Here is a 12,892-nt window from a genome sequence, read left to right as displayed (position 1 = left end):
ACATTGAGATGTGTATGATACTGTGGAATTATACTTGTTTATATATCTATAGCAAAATCTCCGAGAGAGGCCGCGGTGCACCCGGCGCAGAGTTAATGCTTTTGAGTCAGCTTTTTTTGGTGTATTGCCTTCACGGATAATATCTGCACCTATTTCCGGCTTTTACAAAATGCACCCCGTTTTTTCGCGCGATGTCAAACAGAACCCTCATGGGCCTTATCAGCTGTGAAAGTTGGCGCCAAATTTAACAAAATTTAAAATATTTAACGTTGTTTAATTGTTTAAAAATGGATCTTGACAATATAGAAAGTCATAAAAGAGTCATTATTCATATTGACATTGATTGTTTCTACGCCCAAGTTGAAATGATTAAAAACCCAGAATTGTACACAAAACCATTAGGTATATAATTGAAAAAAAAATTAATTAACCAATTACTTAATAAATAAATTTGATGCTAATTACTTACAGGCATAAGACAGAAAAACATCATTGTCACCTGCAACTATCCCGCTAGAGAATTCGGGGTTAAAAAACTCATGAGAGTCCAAGAAGCCATTGAACTTTGCCCCCCACTTGTCATGGTATTGGGTGAAGATTTAACTGAATATCAAGCGATGTCTGACGTGATACACGGTAGGAATTTAATTACAGTTGAAAGGTTATGGTATCTTATGATCCTAAATTACTCATTAGGGTTTTTAAGAAACTATACAAACTTAGTTGAAAAATTGGGTATGGATGAGAACTTCTTGGATGTGACTGAACTTGTCAATGATAGACTTAAAAGTACTAATGTTGAGGAATTGAAGGCAGTTGGCTATGTATATGAATCTGATTCATCACCCAATGATTGCGAATGTGGTTGTCGAGATAGATTACTACTGGGAAGCGTCATAGCTCAGGAAATAAGGGATGCTTTGAAAGCTGAGGTTGGAATAACCTGTTGTGCGGGAATAGCTCATAATAAATTAGCTGCCAAACTAGTCGCCGGTGTAAATAAACCCAACAAGCAAACGACAATCTTTCCCTTAAGCGTAATTACGTTGATAGAAAGTTTAGAATCCCCTAGAAATATTCCAGGAATTGGTTCAGAAACTGCGAGAAAATTTAGTGCAGTTAATATCAACACCATACAAGATCTTCAAACGTGTAATCTAAATGATATAAAGTTCTTAAAAGACCCACTCGCTACCAAGAAACTCAGTTTTGGAATTGACAACAGTGCCGTTGTCCCTTCTGGCCCGGTCAAAGTAAACTCAACAATTTATACATCATTAATTCAGGGTTCATACAAACCTGGAAAACCGGGAAAACCTGGAAAAATCAGGGAAATAAATAGTTGAGAAAAACCTCAGGGAAAACTCAGGGAAATTTCGAATTTTTAGTAAAATTCAGGGAAATCAGGGAAATTTGTGTCAAACAGGGGCCGAGTAATTAAGGAAAATGTTCGTGAACATCCCCTCCATAGGATTAACATTACACTATACTTTGGAGGCTCATAACTCTAGTTATATTAGAGATAGGGGGATGTCCTTTGAGTATGTTATAGTCCAATTTATCCCCCATCCAACCATACTAAAACCTTACGGCTATGACAAACAGGGGCCGAGGAAATCAGGGAAATTTGTGTCAAACAGGGGCCGAGTAATTAAGGAAAATGTTCATAAACATCCCCTCCATAGGATTAACATTACACCCAACTTTGGAGGCTCGTAACTCTGGTTCTCCTAGAGATAGCGGGATGCCCTTAGAGTATGTTATAGCCCTATTTGCCCCCCACCCTCCTCCGTTAACGGGAAAAACCTGGAAATATCAGGGAAATAGGTTTTCCAAAAGTTGTATGAACCCTGTTAATTGTAATTAAAACTAATTTTTATAATTATTACAGCAAATAAGTGTAGAGGATTCTTTCGCAAAATGTCAAAATATCATTGAGTGTGAAAAAATTGTTAACAGGTTAATGTTATCAGTCTGCGAAAAAGTAATTAAAGATGGCCGAATTCCTGGTGGCGTGACAATTTCTATACGCAGAGACTTCAGGGATAAACGAGAAAGTCAACAAAGAATTATTCCGAGAAATGTTGTGGATAATTTAACAAAAGGTAAAGAAAAGAACCTAAAAAACCCCCGAAATGTGTCTATGTTAATTAAATTTACATCTCTTGCAGAAAATATCGATAAAGTTAAGGACAAATTGGTAGCAATTGCCATGCCAATTGTCATCAACCTCATTGGAAAAAAGGGGTTCCCAATTACATTACTGGCAATTACGATGTCGAAACTAAAGGAACCTGACTCAAAAAATGCCTCTGCTATTACAAATTTCTTCACGTCTATACCATCATCTTCTGTTGCGTCTAACGTTAACATTAAAGAAACGTCGCCAACGATCTCAACTCCTAAACTAAGTTCAAGTTCCTCAAGTGGCGTCAAAAGGGAATCAGTTACAAGTACCACTACCTCACCTAGTCAGAAACGCAGAAAGATATCGCCAATGTTAGGTGATACCGTCACCATTACCAAGTTCTTCGCTAAGAAATAAACTATACGTTCAGTAATATTTTGTAATAGCTTTTTTATTACGTTTTATTCTTGTAAGATACAGAATATTTTTTTTAAATAAAAGAAAAAAAAAATGGTTCGTTAATGTTGATAATGAGTTTGTTTGTTTGTTTATTTATTCTCTCAAAGCGCAAAACTGTTGAAAAACTGATAAAATGTTTGGGTCAACGTCAGATGTAAAGAGAAGTGACTCTAAAGTTGTCACGTATTTGAATACGTGTTCGTGGTGCTGCATTAAAAAAGAAATAATATCAAATTATTTAGTTAGTTTAAGTAAAAGGTTAATTAGTATAACCAGAAGGGGATAATAGAGGAAGGATGACACTCTGTATCCTCTTAATGCTTTAGTTACGTAACGTCATTCTTCCCAGGCTCCCCTTTTAGTTTGCTTTCCCGCTCATCAAACTAAGTTCAAATGGGCATCGCACCGTAAGGTGAATTCTATCGTTGTTTGGCACTAAATCCCCAGAAATCATCCCACAAACCTCGTCTTGACGTTGGACAAAATTCACAAGCGCGTCTTGCCAAATATTTAAACTCTAATAGAGTAATGATGAGGGAACTATTTATCGTGTATGTGATTCGGTTTAGTAACCTTGCTCTAAGTGTTCCGATGTTGGGAAGAGTGACGTTACACTCACCCAGCTTTGTGATACACTTCTCTCGAAGAGAAGTATTATATACTTCTGGTATAACTTACCCAATGGAAAAATTGCTGCAAACGTCCAATTGTCCAGTTAAACCAATGTGTTTTGTAGTCCTTATCTTCAACTTCACAACGCGCAATGTGTTCAGTTAAAATCATGATGAATCTCTGAAACATCAAAAAGAAACATGATTAAATGCTTAATTATTTAAAGAGTAATTAATAAATTACCTGAAAGATGACCAAGAAGATATTTTTCAATTCGCTTTGAGCACTTTCCAATTCTTCCTCCATTTTTTCAACCATTTCTTCAGTCGCATTTTCACTCATATCTTCCTTATCACTTTCTCCACCATCATCCATCTTTAAATTTAAGAATTAGTCACAAAATTAATTACAATTAGAGAAATTATTATATTAATTACTTTATCGAGTTTCAATCGAGCTTTCGTCAAATCATTCTCCAATTTTTGAACATTTTTAACTATTTTTCGCACAGTTGCGTGTAACATTTCCCAAATGTACATTCTATGGAAATGAATAAAATTAATTTCTATTCGATTAATTAACGTTAATTACGATTTACTTGGTGAATTCGCCAGACATTTCTTTGGAAAAGATCCAATTAGCGACGGAACAACTCTCAATTACTTTGATACGCAAGAGTTTGTCCACTAAAACGCACATCTTTTGTTGATGATCATGCCAGACTTCGAACATGGATCTTAACATGCACATTTGGGCTTCTTCCGTTACCGCCAATGATTTCAAAACGGGATGAAATCTGTTTTAAACATTAGAAAAAATTAATTTAATTACTAGTTAAACTTCATCAAAAACTTTGAATACTTTGCAATTGCGGCAAACATATGAGAAATAGACTTATTGGCAATTTTCAACAAAGTTTGTACGAAAACGTCTATTTTTAAAGGATTATGAACTGCTTCCCCGTCATCTTCTTGCAAAGGATTAGCTAATCCATCTATAATTTGAAGGGCTTCTTCGGGAGTGCATTTAGATTTAATTGCCGAAGCTAAAACATGGGCAACCGCGGTTCCAGGAAGTAGATCAGCTAATTAAAGAATGGGGAAACGTCAGAACAACTTAATTAAAACCCTATTAATTAAGTTACCAGCCCCTTCTTTCTCGTATTTATAATCCACTTTAGGTTCAACTGGCATCAAGGGAACAAACTCTTGAGGGATTAAGTCAACCAATCTTTCGTAGTAGGTCAACCTGAGACATTTATTAATGGCTTCTTGTACAAATTTCGATTTAGGATGTAAGGGGTCCAAAACGATGGCGTCTTTCCAATCTTGCCAACTCCAAACGAATCGAAAATTACTTAAATGATAGGCGAACCAACTGGCGAATCTTTCGATGCAGTCGATATTCATGGTATCAAGGCTTTGATAGATTAATTCAGTCATTTGGGCTAACTGCAGAGGTCATGATTTATATTAAGGAAACTATCAACATTTATCGTGAAAAGATGAAGTGTATACTATTAACAATATAGTGCAATGTCGATGTGTATACTATCGACAATATAGTGCAATGTCGATGTGTATACTATTAACAATATAGTGCAATGTCGATGTGTATACTATCGACAATATAGTGCAATGTCGATGTGTATACTATTATCAATATAGTGCAATGTCGATGCGCAAAGTTGATGTGTACACTATTGTCAATATAGTGAAATGTGGATGTGTACACTATTGTCAATATAGTGAAATGTGGATGTGTACACTATTGTCAATATAGTGAAATGTGGATGTGTACACTATTGTCAATATAGTGAAATGTGGATGTGTACACTATTGTCAATATAGTGAAATGTTGATGTGTACACTATTGTCAATATAGTGAAATGTGGATGTGTACACTATTGTCAATATAGTGAAATGTTGATGTGTACACTATTGTCAATATAGTGAAATGTGGATGTGTACACTATTGTCAATATAGTGAAATGTGGATGTGTACACTATTGTCAATATAGTGAAATGTTGATGTGTACACTATTGTCAATATAGTGAAATGTGGATGTGTACACTATTGTCAATATAGTGAAATGTGGATGTGTACACTATTGTCAATATAGTGAAATGTGGATGTGTACACTATTGTCAATATAGTGAAATGTGGATGTGTACACTATTGTCAATATAGTGAAATGTGGATGTGTACACTATTGTCAATATAGTGAAATGTTGATGTGTACACTATTGTCAATATAGTGAAATGTGGATGTGTACACTATTGTCAATATAGTGAAATGTGGATGTGTACACTATTGTCAATATAGTGAAATGTGGATGTGTACACTATTGTCAATATAGTGAAATGTGGATGTGTACACTATTGTCAATATAGTGAAATGTTGATGTGTACACTATTGTCAATATAGTGAAATGTTGATGTGTACACTATTGTCAATATAGTGAAATGTGGATGTGTACACTATTGTCAATATAGTGAAATGTTGATGTGTACACTATTGTCAATATAGTTGAATGTTGATGTGTACACTATTGTCAATATAGTTGAATGTTGATGTGTACACTATTGTCAATATAGTTTAATGTTGATGTGTACACTATTGTCAATATAGTTTAATGTTGATGTGTACACTACTGGCAATATAGTTTAATGTTGATGTGTACACCATGAACAATATCGTGAAATATTGATGTGTACACTATGAACATTATCGTGAAATATTGATGTGTACACTATGAACAACATAGTGCAATGTTGATTAGTACACTATGAACAACATAGTGCAATGCTAATTCGTACACTATGAACAAGATAGTGCAATGCTAATTCGTACACTATGAACAAGATAGTGCAATGTTGATTCGTACACTATTAACAAGATAGTGCAATGTTGATTCGTACACTATTAACAAGATAGTGCAATGTTGATTCGTACACTATTAACAAGATAGTGCAATGTTGATTCGTACACTATGAACAAGATAGTGCAATGTTGATTCGTACACTATTAACAAGATAGTGCAATGTTGATTCGTATACTATGAACAAGATAGTGCAATGTTGATTCGTACACTATTAACAAGATAGTGCAATGTTGATTCGTACACTATGAACAAGATAGTGCAATGTTGATTCGTACACTATTAACAAGATAGTGCAATGTTGATTCGTACACTATGAACAAGATAGTGCAATGTTGATTCGTACACTATTAACAAGATAGTGCAATGTTGATTCGTATACTATGAACAAGATAGTGCAATGTTGATTCGTACACTATTAACAAGATAGTGCAATGTTGATTCGTACACTATTAACAAGATAGTGCAATGTTGATTCGTATACTATGAACAAGATAGTGCAATGTTGATTCGTACACTATTAACAAGATAGTGCAATGTTGATTCGTACACTATGAACAAGATAGTGCAATGTTGATTCGTACACTATTAACAAGATAGTGCAATGTTGATTCGTACACTATGAACAAGATAGTGCAATGTTGATTCGTACACTATTAACAAGATAGTGCAATGTTGATTCGTATACTATGAACAAGATAGTGCAATGTTGATTCGTATACTATGAACAAGATAGTGCAATGTTGATTCGTACACTATTAACAAGATAGTGCAATGTTGATTCGTACACTATTAACAAGATAGTGCAATGTTGATTCGTACACTATGAACAAGATAGTGCAATGTTGATTCGTACACTATTAACAAGATAGTGCAATGTTGATTCGTACACTATTAACAAGATAGTGCAATCTTAATTCGTACGCTATTAACAACATAGTGCAATGTTGATGCATACACTATTAACAACATACTCTTAGTGCAATGTTGACGCGTACACTATTAACAACATACTCTTAGTGCAATGTTGACGCGTACACTATTAACAATGTAGTGAAATGTTGAAGTGTAAACTATAAACAATGTTGCGAAATGTTGATGCGTACATTATTAACAACACAGAGCAATTTTGATATGTATTAACAATATAGTGAAATGTTGTGTGTACGCAATTGACAGTGTAGTGAAATGTGGAAGTGTACACTAACAGTAATGATGAAAAGGATACAACGAGTGGCATAGTACTAGGTTGCAGTTTACACAACTCCAACAATAACGAGCCATAAACAATTTCCATGTGAGGGGCACTTGGAAGTTTCAATATCTCGGAAAAGATGACCTCAACTAAAACATAATCAATTGGAATTTTGTTTCTCCCTGGAAATGATAAAAGCTGAGCGGCGCTGTAAACAACAACATTAACAACAAAATTAATTAAACAATAAATAAATAATACAAAACAATATTTAGAGTTTTCATCTTAAACCTAACCATTCTTTTCTATCAATACAATACTGATGAATAATTCGTCGAACTTGTTCTTCCATTAAGTTCCTTTCAATAGCATGAGCTCCCGGTAGAACTTGACCCTTGAATTTTGATATTTAATCAATTGGTTTTCGAATACAGTTAGGTTAGGTTAAAGCACCTACAGGAACTTCGGGACAATCTGTATAATCGAATAATCTAAATATAACGGTTGGATAAGGGTAAGCAGTATTTTCTTCATGAGGTGGCATGGTTATATTAGGTAGTTTGTGCTGAAGTGCTTCACAAAGAACTTCATCAAATGCCATGTAAGGACGAACAACATGATGTTCTACCCAATTATCGTTTCTTAATTTGCTTATTTGCGCCCATAAACAATCTAAATACTATTAAAATGAAGGGTTTCGCGTCATCAGAAAGTTGAATTTTACGCTATTTGTCAAGAGTTAATACTTCTTCTTGAGGGTGTGGAAGGTCAGATTGCCAAACTTTCAATCCCTTAGCATGTGTTTTTTTACGTTTATTCAAATACGATTGAATGTTTGTTAATAGATGGTCCAATTCTTGTTTCTTTTTTTCGTATAGTTCCCGCCCAACCCAAGGTAAAGCACACAAGATTGTGTAAATGAACCAATCAGATCGGACCTTTGAAGTTTATCATTAGATAATGGGAATTTCAATCCTTGTTTCTGTTATATGAAATTTACTTGAGGAATGCTTTCTTCTTGGGAAGCTTCGTACATATTTTCAAGTAGAGTGAAAAAGCTATAAACACAAATAACTCTGCAATTAACTAGATCTGCAAAAAATTGCACTAATCCTCTTGCAGTTTCAAATTCTTTGTTTTTTAATGATTCTTTCAACTTTTTCGTTAAAAGATCGACGCACTGAAATAAGTCAAACATTATTTTAAAGATTTTTACGAAATGCTAATTAAAAATTGTCATACGTCTCCTGAAAATTCAAAGTTTTTGGAATTTAACAATCCAACTAATGTTGTGTAAATGGTGATCTTTTCTGGCATTTTGACAATACTACAAAAATATTTAAGTTGAAATTCCTTATCACCACAACATATTTATTCATTACCAATCCCCCAGGATACGTAAAATTGCCATTTTATGGTTAGGCACGTGTAAATCATGTTCTACAACATCAGCCAATGTTTCCAAGTTTTTTTCTAATGAAACTGTGCTCTATGAAACAAAAACTACGTCAGGATATTCTTCAAAAAGACGTTAACTAATGGTATTTTAATGAATACCTTTTCTCCGACACGTATTATAAGAGATTCTAGCCTTTCAACCATACCCCCCGCATCGGACTGTTCTGAATTGTAACGTCTTCGTTTTCGAACACGGTTGTCTAAATTTTACAAGCATATTCATGGGTGGATAATAATTGTGAATGAAATACATCGAGATATAATTAATTGCGTTCTTTATAGAAATATAATTAACGGTGATCATTATTAAAATATAATTTTTATGTTTTCTGTACTGCACAGTACAGTACAGTGCAATTGGATTTGGATTTAAAAGTTTTCACCGCATTTTGCCCGTTTTCCTACTAATCTTTTCATCCATAACTTAATAAAATAATATAGATAATATTACCATCGAACTCATCGTGATCGTAGGGTCTTCTTTTACTCATTATGATAATGATATTTCTTAACTTTTTTAAGTTAAGTAATTAAACTTGCTATTTGAAAATAATGAACGGTACGGTACTCGTTCTTTCTGTCTTGACGGCTTGAGTCTTTCGTTCACGATTCACGCCGGTCACTAGAGCGACTGAGCCGCTTTCGTCTGTGAGCGCGAAATCGAGTGGGCTATGCTCCGACCTTGAAGCGCGCTCATGCCGTTTTTCCATTGGCTGCCATAGTATCAACCACCATGGAGCAATATTCAAAGAGTCATAGAAATATTTAATGCTAATATAAAGGAACTATTTTATCACTCCGATCAAATTACTCCATGGAAATTGGAGAACGCCAAGTAACCGGGTGCCGGAAGTAAATAAATGTCATGTCCGCTAAAATGGCTGTGTTCACGCAACGTTTAATCATGACGTGTTGTTAGAGGATCAGCCGGTGTGCCTGAAAAGTGCTAAATTTAAGGTTAATTCCAGTATTAAAATAAATAAAATTCTATTTAAATTGAGTAGTTTATAAGATTTTCAACATGTTGGAGTTTTTAGACGACTTAAAACGCATGAATAAGCGTCAGGTAAGCTCTAAATACAAGACGAATATGTCAAGTTTTAAAAAAGCCTTGGCTAGTCACACGTATTGAAGAAGAAACCTAAGTTACTAAGGACGCCGAAATTAATGATGCTTACATTTTAAATAATTAATTACAGCTTTTATACCAAGTCTTGAATTTTGGTATGATAGTTTCCTCGGCACTTATGATATGGAAAGGTTTAATGGTTGTCACGGGCAGTGAAAGTCCCATTGTAGTTGTATTAAGGTTAGTCATAACTTTAATTTAATAACACTTCTACATTAACCACCATCTCAATTAACACCTTATATTTGTATTTAAACTATTAATTAATTAGTGGTAGTATGGAGCCTGCATTTCACAGAGGAGATCTCTTATTCCTAACAAACCATAGAGAAGATCCTATTAGAGTCGGAGATATTGTTGTCTTCAAAGTTGAGGGTAGAGATATTCCCATTGTACATAGAGTTCTTAAACTACACGAAAAGTAAGTTAATAATTAAATTAAGCCTTTTACCTTGTAAAGAAACTAATTAATTAATTATCTTTAAAATAATTACTAATTAGAGAAAATGGATCTGTAAAAATATTGACAAAAGGAGATAATAATTCCGTAGATGATAGAGGTCTTTACGCACCCGGCCAAATGTGGTTAGAGAAAAAAGATATTGTTGGAAGAGCAAGAGGGTAAATAATTAATTTTTAATTATTTATAATCATATTACTTATGACTTAATTGGCATTATTCCTGATCAACGCCACCGAGGCGTAGCGGCGACTTTTGGAACTATAATAATACGGTAGCCAATTACAGGTGGCGCTGGTGTCGATGGACTCTGATGGAGATCTGTTATTTTCTCTGTTTTGATTATTACCACTTCAACTTCAAAAAACATGTTTTAACTAATTATTATTAACCTAATAATCTCCAAATAGACCAAAATCGAATGAAAACTTACTCCGAAAGTCTTATTTCATAATATTAGACAGAATAAGAAAGGTAAAATCAACTTTAAATACTTTTGAAACCATATCACTTGTTAAGCCTTGGCTATTCAAGTGATTCAGAAAGATCAACAAAACATAGATAATAACGATCTCCATCAGAGTCCATCGACTCCAGCGCCACCTGTAATTGGCTACCGTATTATTATAGTTCCAAAAGTCGCCGCTACGCCTCGGTGGCGTTGATCAGGAATAAGGCCAATTAATTACTCAAATTCCAGCAGCTTAACAAGGTTATTTTCATTATAGATTTGTTCCTTACGTTGGCATAGTGACTATATTAATGAATGATTATCCAAAGTTCAAGGTATATTAATTAATTAATAATGTTGCATTAATTAATTAATTTACTAATTAATTATTTTAACAGTACGCGGTTTTGGGGTGCTTAGGACTTTTTGTCCTGATACACAGAGAGTGATATTTGTACTGAAGGAAAAAAAAAATAAAGTCTTTTTTATAAAGAAAAAATTATTAAGTCAAATTTGCACCCATTCTTCCAAACAAAAAGAAAAGTCAAACATCATTAATGAAAATTAATATTAATTTAAAACTGGGGTTCTCAGGGTGGGCATCATTTTACAGACCAACAACAACAACAACTTTTAGGTGAAGATATTTTAAGTGTCTTCCACCAATAAAAACATTTAAAAATTGTACCCATTTTTTCCATGTTTGTTTCACTCAGAAATGTTGTAGAACAAAAAAAAATATATTTTGACAAATATTTGTCAATATCCTGGTTTAATTTCATAATGTACATCATTTACAGTAATTATTAAAAAGAAAAAGATTTTCGACTGTTTTTCTTGTTCTTTATTTATTTTCTATGTCTATGGTAAAGCTATCTCAGAAGAGTTAGTGTGACGTCACATATGCGATTTTATCGTTGATAGAGTAATTTCGGAAGAGAGGGGGAGTGAAATGTGTATCCCCTACGCTAGGGGCAACTTTGTACTAGAGAATACTATTTGCCCCCAGAAGGGAAGGGGAGGGGGGATATCACTAAGGTAAGAGATAGAGGGTTATGACGTTGCCGTACAGGGGAAAGAAATAAAGCGGTATCCAACATAGCCGCCCACTGCCAAAGCTAAGCCTATGACATTTTACCCAGGCACTGAAGTCACAATAGAGTAATGGCACCTTTGGCTGTATTAAGCTCTATGGGTAGTTAACATGGAGTGCCACTACTCTATTGAGATAAATCTATACTGACTTAATTTAAATAATGACGTCCCGACTCCCGAGGGACCAAAAACTTGAAATAGGCCTACTTGCCAATAGCAGCCCTCTTTGTACTGACTGCGGCGTGTATACCCATAGCCAACTAGATTAGATAGATAGATTAGACTAATCTAGTTGGCTATGGTATACCAGATGTCTATGGATTCGACCGCAACGACCTCGTGCGGGTAGAATTCGCGGGCGCCGGGAACTTGAATTTCCAGTACAAAAAAAAATGGCGACGTTTTTGTTCGGGATTAACGAGCAAAAAAATAGAATTTTGTCGCGATGCACCAAAATGTATTATAACGGCGATTGTAAAAACAAAACGTGATTACAAAATTGTTTAAATAATCAAGGAGGTATTTTTTGGACAGTTGCAGTTTAGAAGAAATGGTAGGTGAACTTTGACAAGTTAGCGTTATAAGCCTTGGCTCAGCATGAAATTCGTATGTGACTACTGCGCGGCGCGCGCCTAGGCTTGGACCAAGACAAGACATGATAGGCATCTTGCTTAGGCAAGGCGCCATTTCAAAATTCTCGGGAGAGATTAGTAGTTAGGCCTATTACTTTTTCCCCACGTAACCTAGCTATTTCCGCCTCGATTTAGAACCGTCTCACATCCGCTTGTGCATGGGATTAATAACTGGCGTTGTTATTTCGCTTTTATTCATTTAAGCATGGATGAAGAATGCGCGTGAGGAAATTTGTTTTCACTCTACAGGATAGGCAACTCCCTATCTCGGGCGTCAGAATATTCTGTATACACTCTGTTACAACGTCGGTTGTCAGCACGCGTAAAGCTAGGTCTCTATGTAATCTAGCCTTGCGCGTGCTGACAAGAGACAAAAAACTTCAGGATATTT

At 34.7% G+C, this 12,892-nt stretch overlaps 4 protein-coding genes across 4 annotated transcripts in view; 3 read left to right on the top strand and 1 right to left on the bottom strand.

Moving 5' to 3' along the window:
• The first annotated feature begins 4 nt into the window (after positions 1 to 4).
• On the top strand, positions 5 to 2,659 carry PolI (DNA polymerase iota). The gene is made up of 5 exons (XM_089868375.1): positions 5 to 402; positions 472 to 636; positions 697 to 1,253; positions 1,892 to 2,105; positions 2,172 to 2,659. Exons 1-5 carry the CDS (start codon positions 288 to 290, stop codon positions 2,543 to 2,545), a joined length of 1,425 nt encoding a protein of 474 aa, XP_089724501.1. The 5' UTR covers positions 5 to 287; the 3' UTR covers positions 2,546 to 2,659.
• LOC149692575 (nuclear cap-binding protein subunit 1-like) lies at positions 2,559 to 9,374 on the bottom strand. The gene is made up of 16 exons (XM_089868358.1): positions 9,186 to 9,374; positions 8,834 to 8,934; positions 8,659 to 8,765; positions 8,519 to 8,603; positions 8,277 to 8,456; positions 8,023 to 8,214; positions 7,734 to 7,955; positions 7,573 to 7,670; positions 7,310 to 7,484; positions 4,344 to 4,650; positions 4,061 to 4,283; positions 3,798 to 3,995; positions 3,637 to 3,739; positions 3,443 to 3,574; positions 3,266 to 3,379; positions 2,559 to 2,794 (listed from the first exon to the last, which is right to left on the bottom strand). Exons 1-16 carry the CDS (start codon positions 9,223 to 9,225, stop codon positions 2,681 to 2,683), a joined length of 2,391 nt encoding a protein of 796 aa, XP_089724484.1. The 5' UTR covers positions 9,226 to 9,374; the 3' UTR covers positions 2,559 to 2,680.
• A 235-nt stretch (positions 9,375 to 9,609) lies between these two features.
• On the top strand, positions 9,610 to 11,607 carry twr (signal peptidase complex catalytic subunit SEC11 homolog C twr). Its single transcript, XM_089868349.1, has 6 exons — positions 9,610 to 9,800; positions 9,934 to 10,043; positions 10,135 to 10,284; positions 10,365 to 10,484; positions 11,052 to 11,109; positions 11,173 to 11,607. Exons 1-6 carry the CDS (start codon positions 9,756 to 9,758, stop codon positions 11,221 to 11,223), a joined length of 534 nt encoding a protein of 177 aa, XP_089724475.1. The 5' UTR covers positions 9,610 to 9,755; the 3' UTR covers positions 11,224 to 11,607.
• A 668-nt stretch (positions 11,608 to 12,275) lies between these two features.
• Positions 12,276 to 12,892, top strand: part of LOC149692570 (gamma-tubulin complex component 4-like) — a 60,525-nt gene continuing 59,908 nt past the window's right edge. The window contains exon 1 of the mRNA XM_089868343.1: positions 12,276 to 12,422. The gene's annotated coding sequence lies outside the window, so the exon portion shown is untranslated. The remainder of the gene's footprint in view (positions 12,423 to 12,892) is intronic.

This window comes from Phalangium opilio, unplaced genomic scaffold, assembly GCF_054372755.1.
Source record: "Phalangium opilio isolate 3A_F unplaced genomic scaffold, DU_Popi_V2 ptg000024l_1, whole genome shotgun sequence".
In the NCBI taxonomy this organism is placed as follows: domain Eukaryota; kingdom Metazoa; phylum Arthropoda; class Arachnida; order Opiliones; family Phalangiidae; genus Phalangium; species Phalangium opilio.
The sequence above is the reverse complement of the archived record's forward strand: the minus strand, read 5'-3'. Positions and strand labels throughout refer to the sequence as shown.

Excerpts from the sequence above, each read along its gene's own strand:
- LOC149692575 (XM_089868358.1), bottom strand. The coding sequence starts at position 9,225 with ATGAGTAAAAGAAGACCCTACGATCACGATGAGTTCGATG. Across the intron at positions 8,457-8,518 it reads ACTTTGAATTTTCAGGAGAC|TGCGTCGATCTTTTAACGAA; the intron begins GTATGACAATTT and ends GACTTATTTCAG. Across the intron at positions 8,215-8,276 it reads AAGAAGAAAGCATTCCTCAA|GTCCGATCTGATTGGTTCAT; the intron begins GTAAATTTCATA and ends TAAACTTCAAAG.
- PolI (XM_089868375.1), top strand. The coding sequence starts at position 288 with ATGGATCTTGACAATATAGAAAGTCATAAAAGAGTCATTATTCATATT. Across the intron at positions 403-471 it reads ATTGTACACAAAACCATTAG|GCATAAGACAGAAAAACATC; the intron begins GTATATAATTGA and ends AATTACTTACAG. Across the intron at positions 637-696 it reads GATGTCTGACGTGATACACG|GGTTTTTAAGAAACTATACA; the intron begins GTAGGAATTTAA and ends ATTACTCATTAG.
- twr (XM_089868349.1), top strand. The coding sequence starts at position 9,756 with ATGTTGGAGTTTTTAGACGACTTAAAACGCATGAATAAGCGTCAG. Across the intron at positions 10,044-10,134 it reads CCCATTGTAGTTGTATTAAG|TGGTAGTATGGAGCCTGCAT; the intron begins GTTAGTCATAAC and ends TTAATTAATTAG. Across the intron at positions 10,285-10,364 it reads GTTCTTAAACTACACGAAAA|AGAAAATGGATCTGTAAAAA; the intron begins GTAAGTTAATAA and ends ATTACTAATTAG.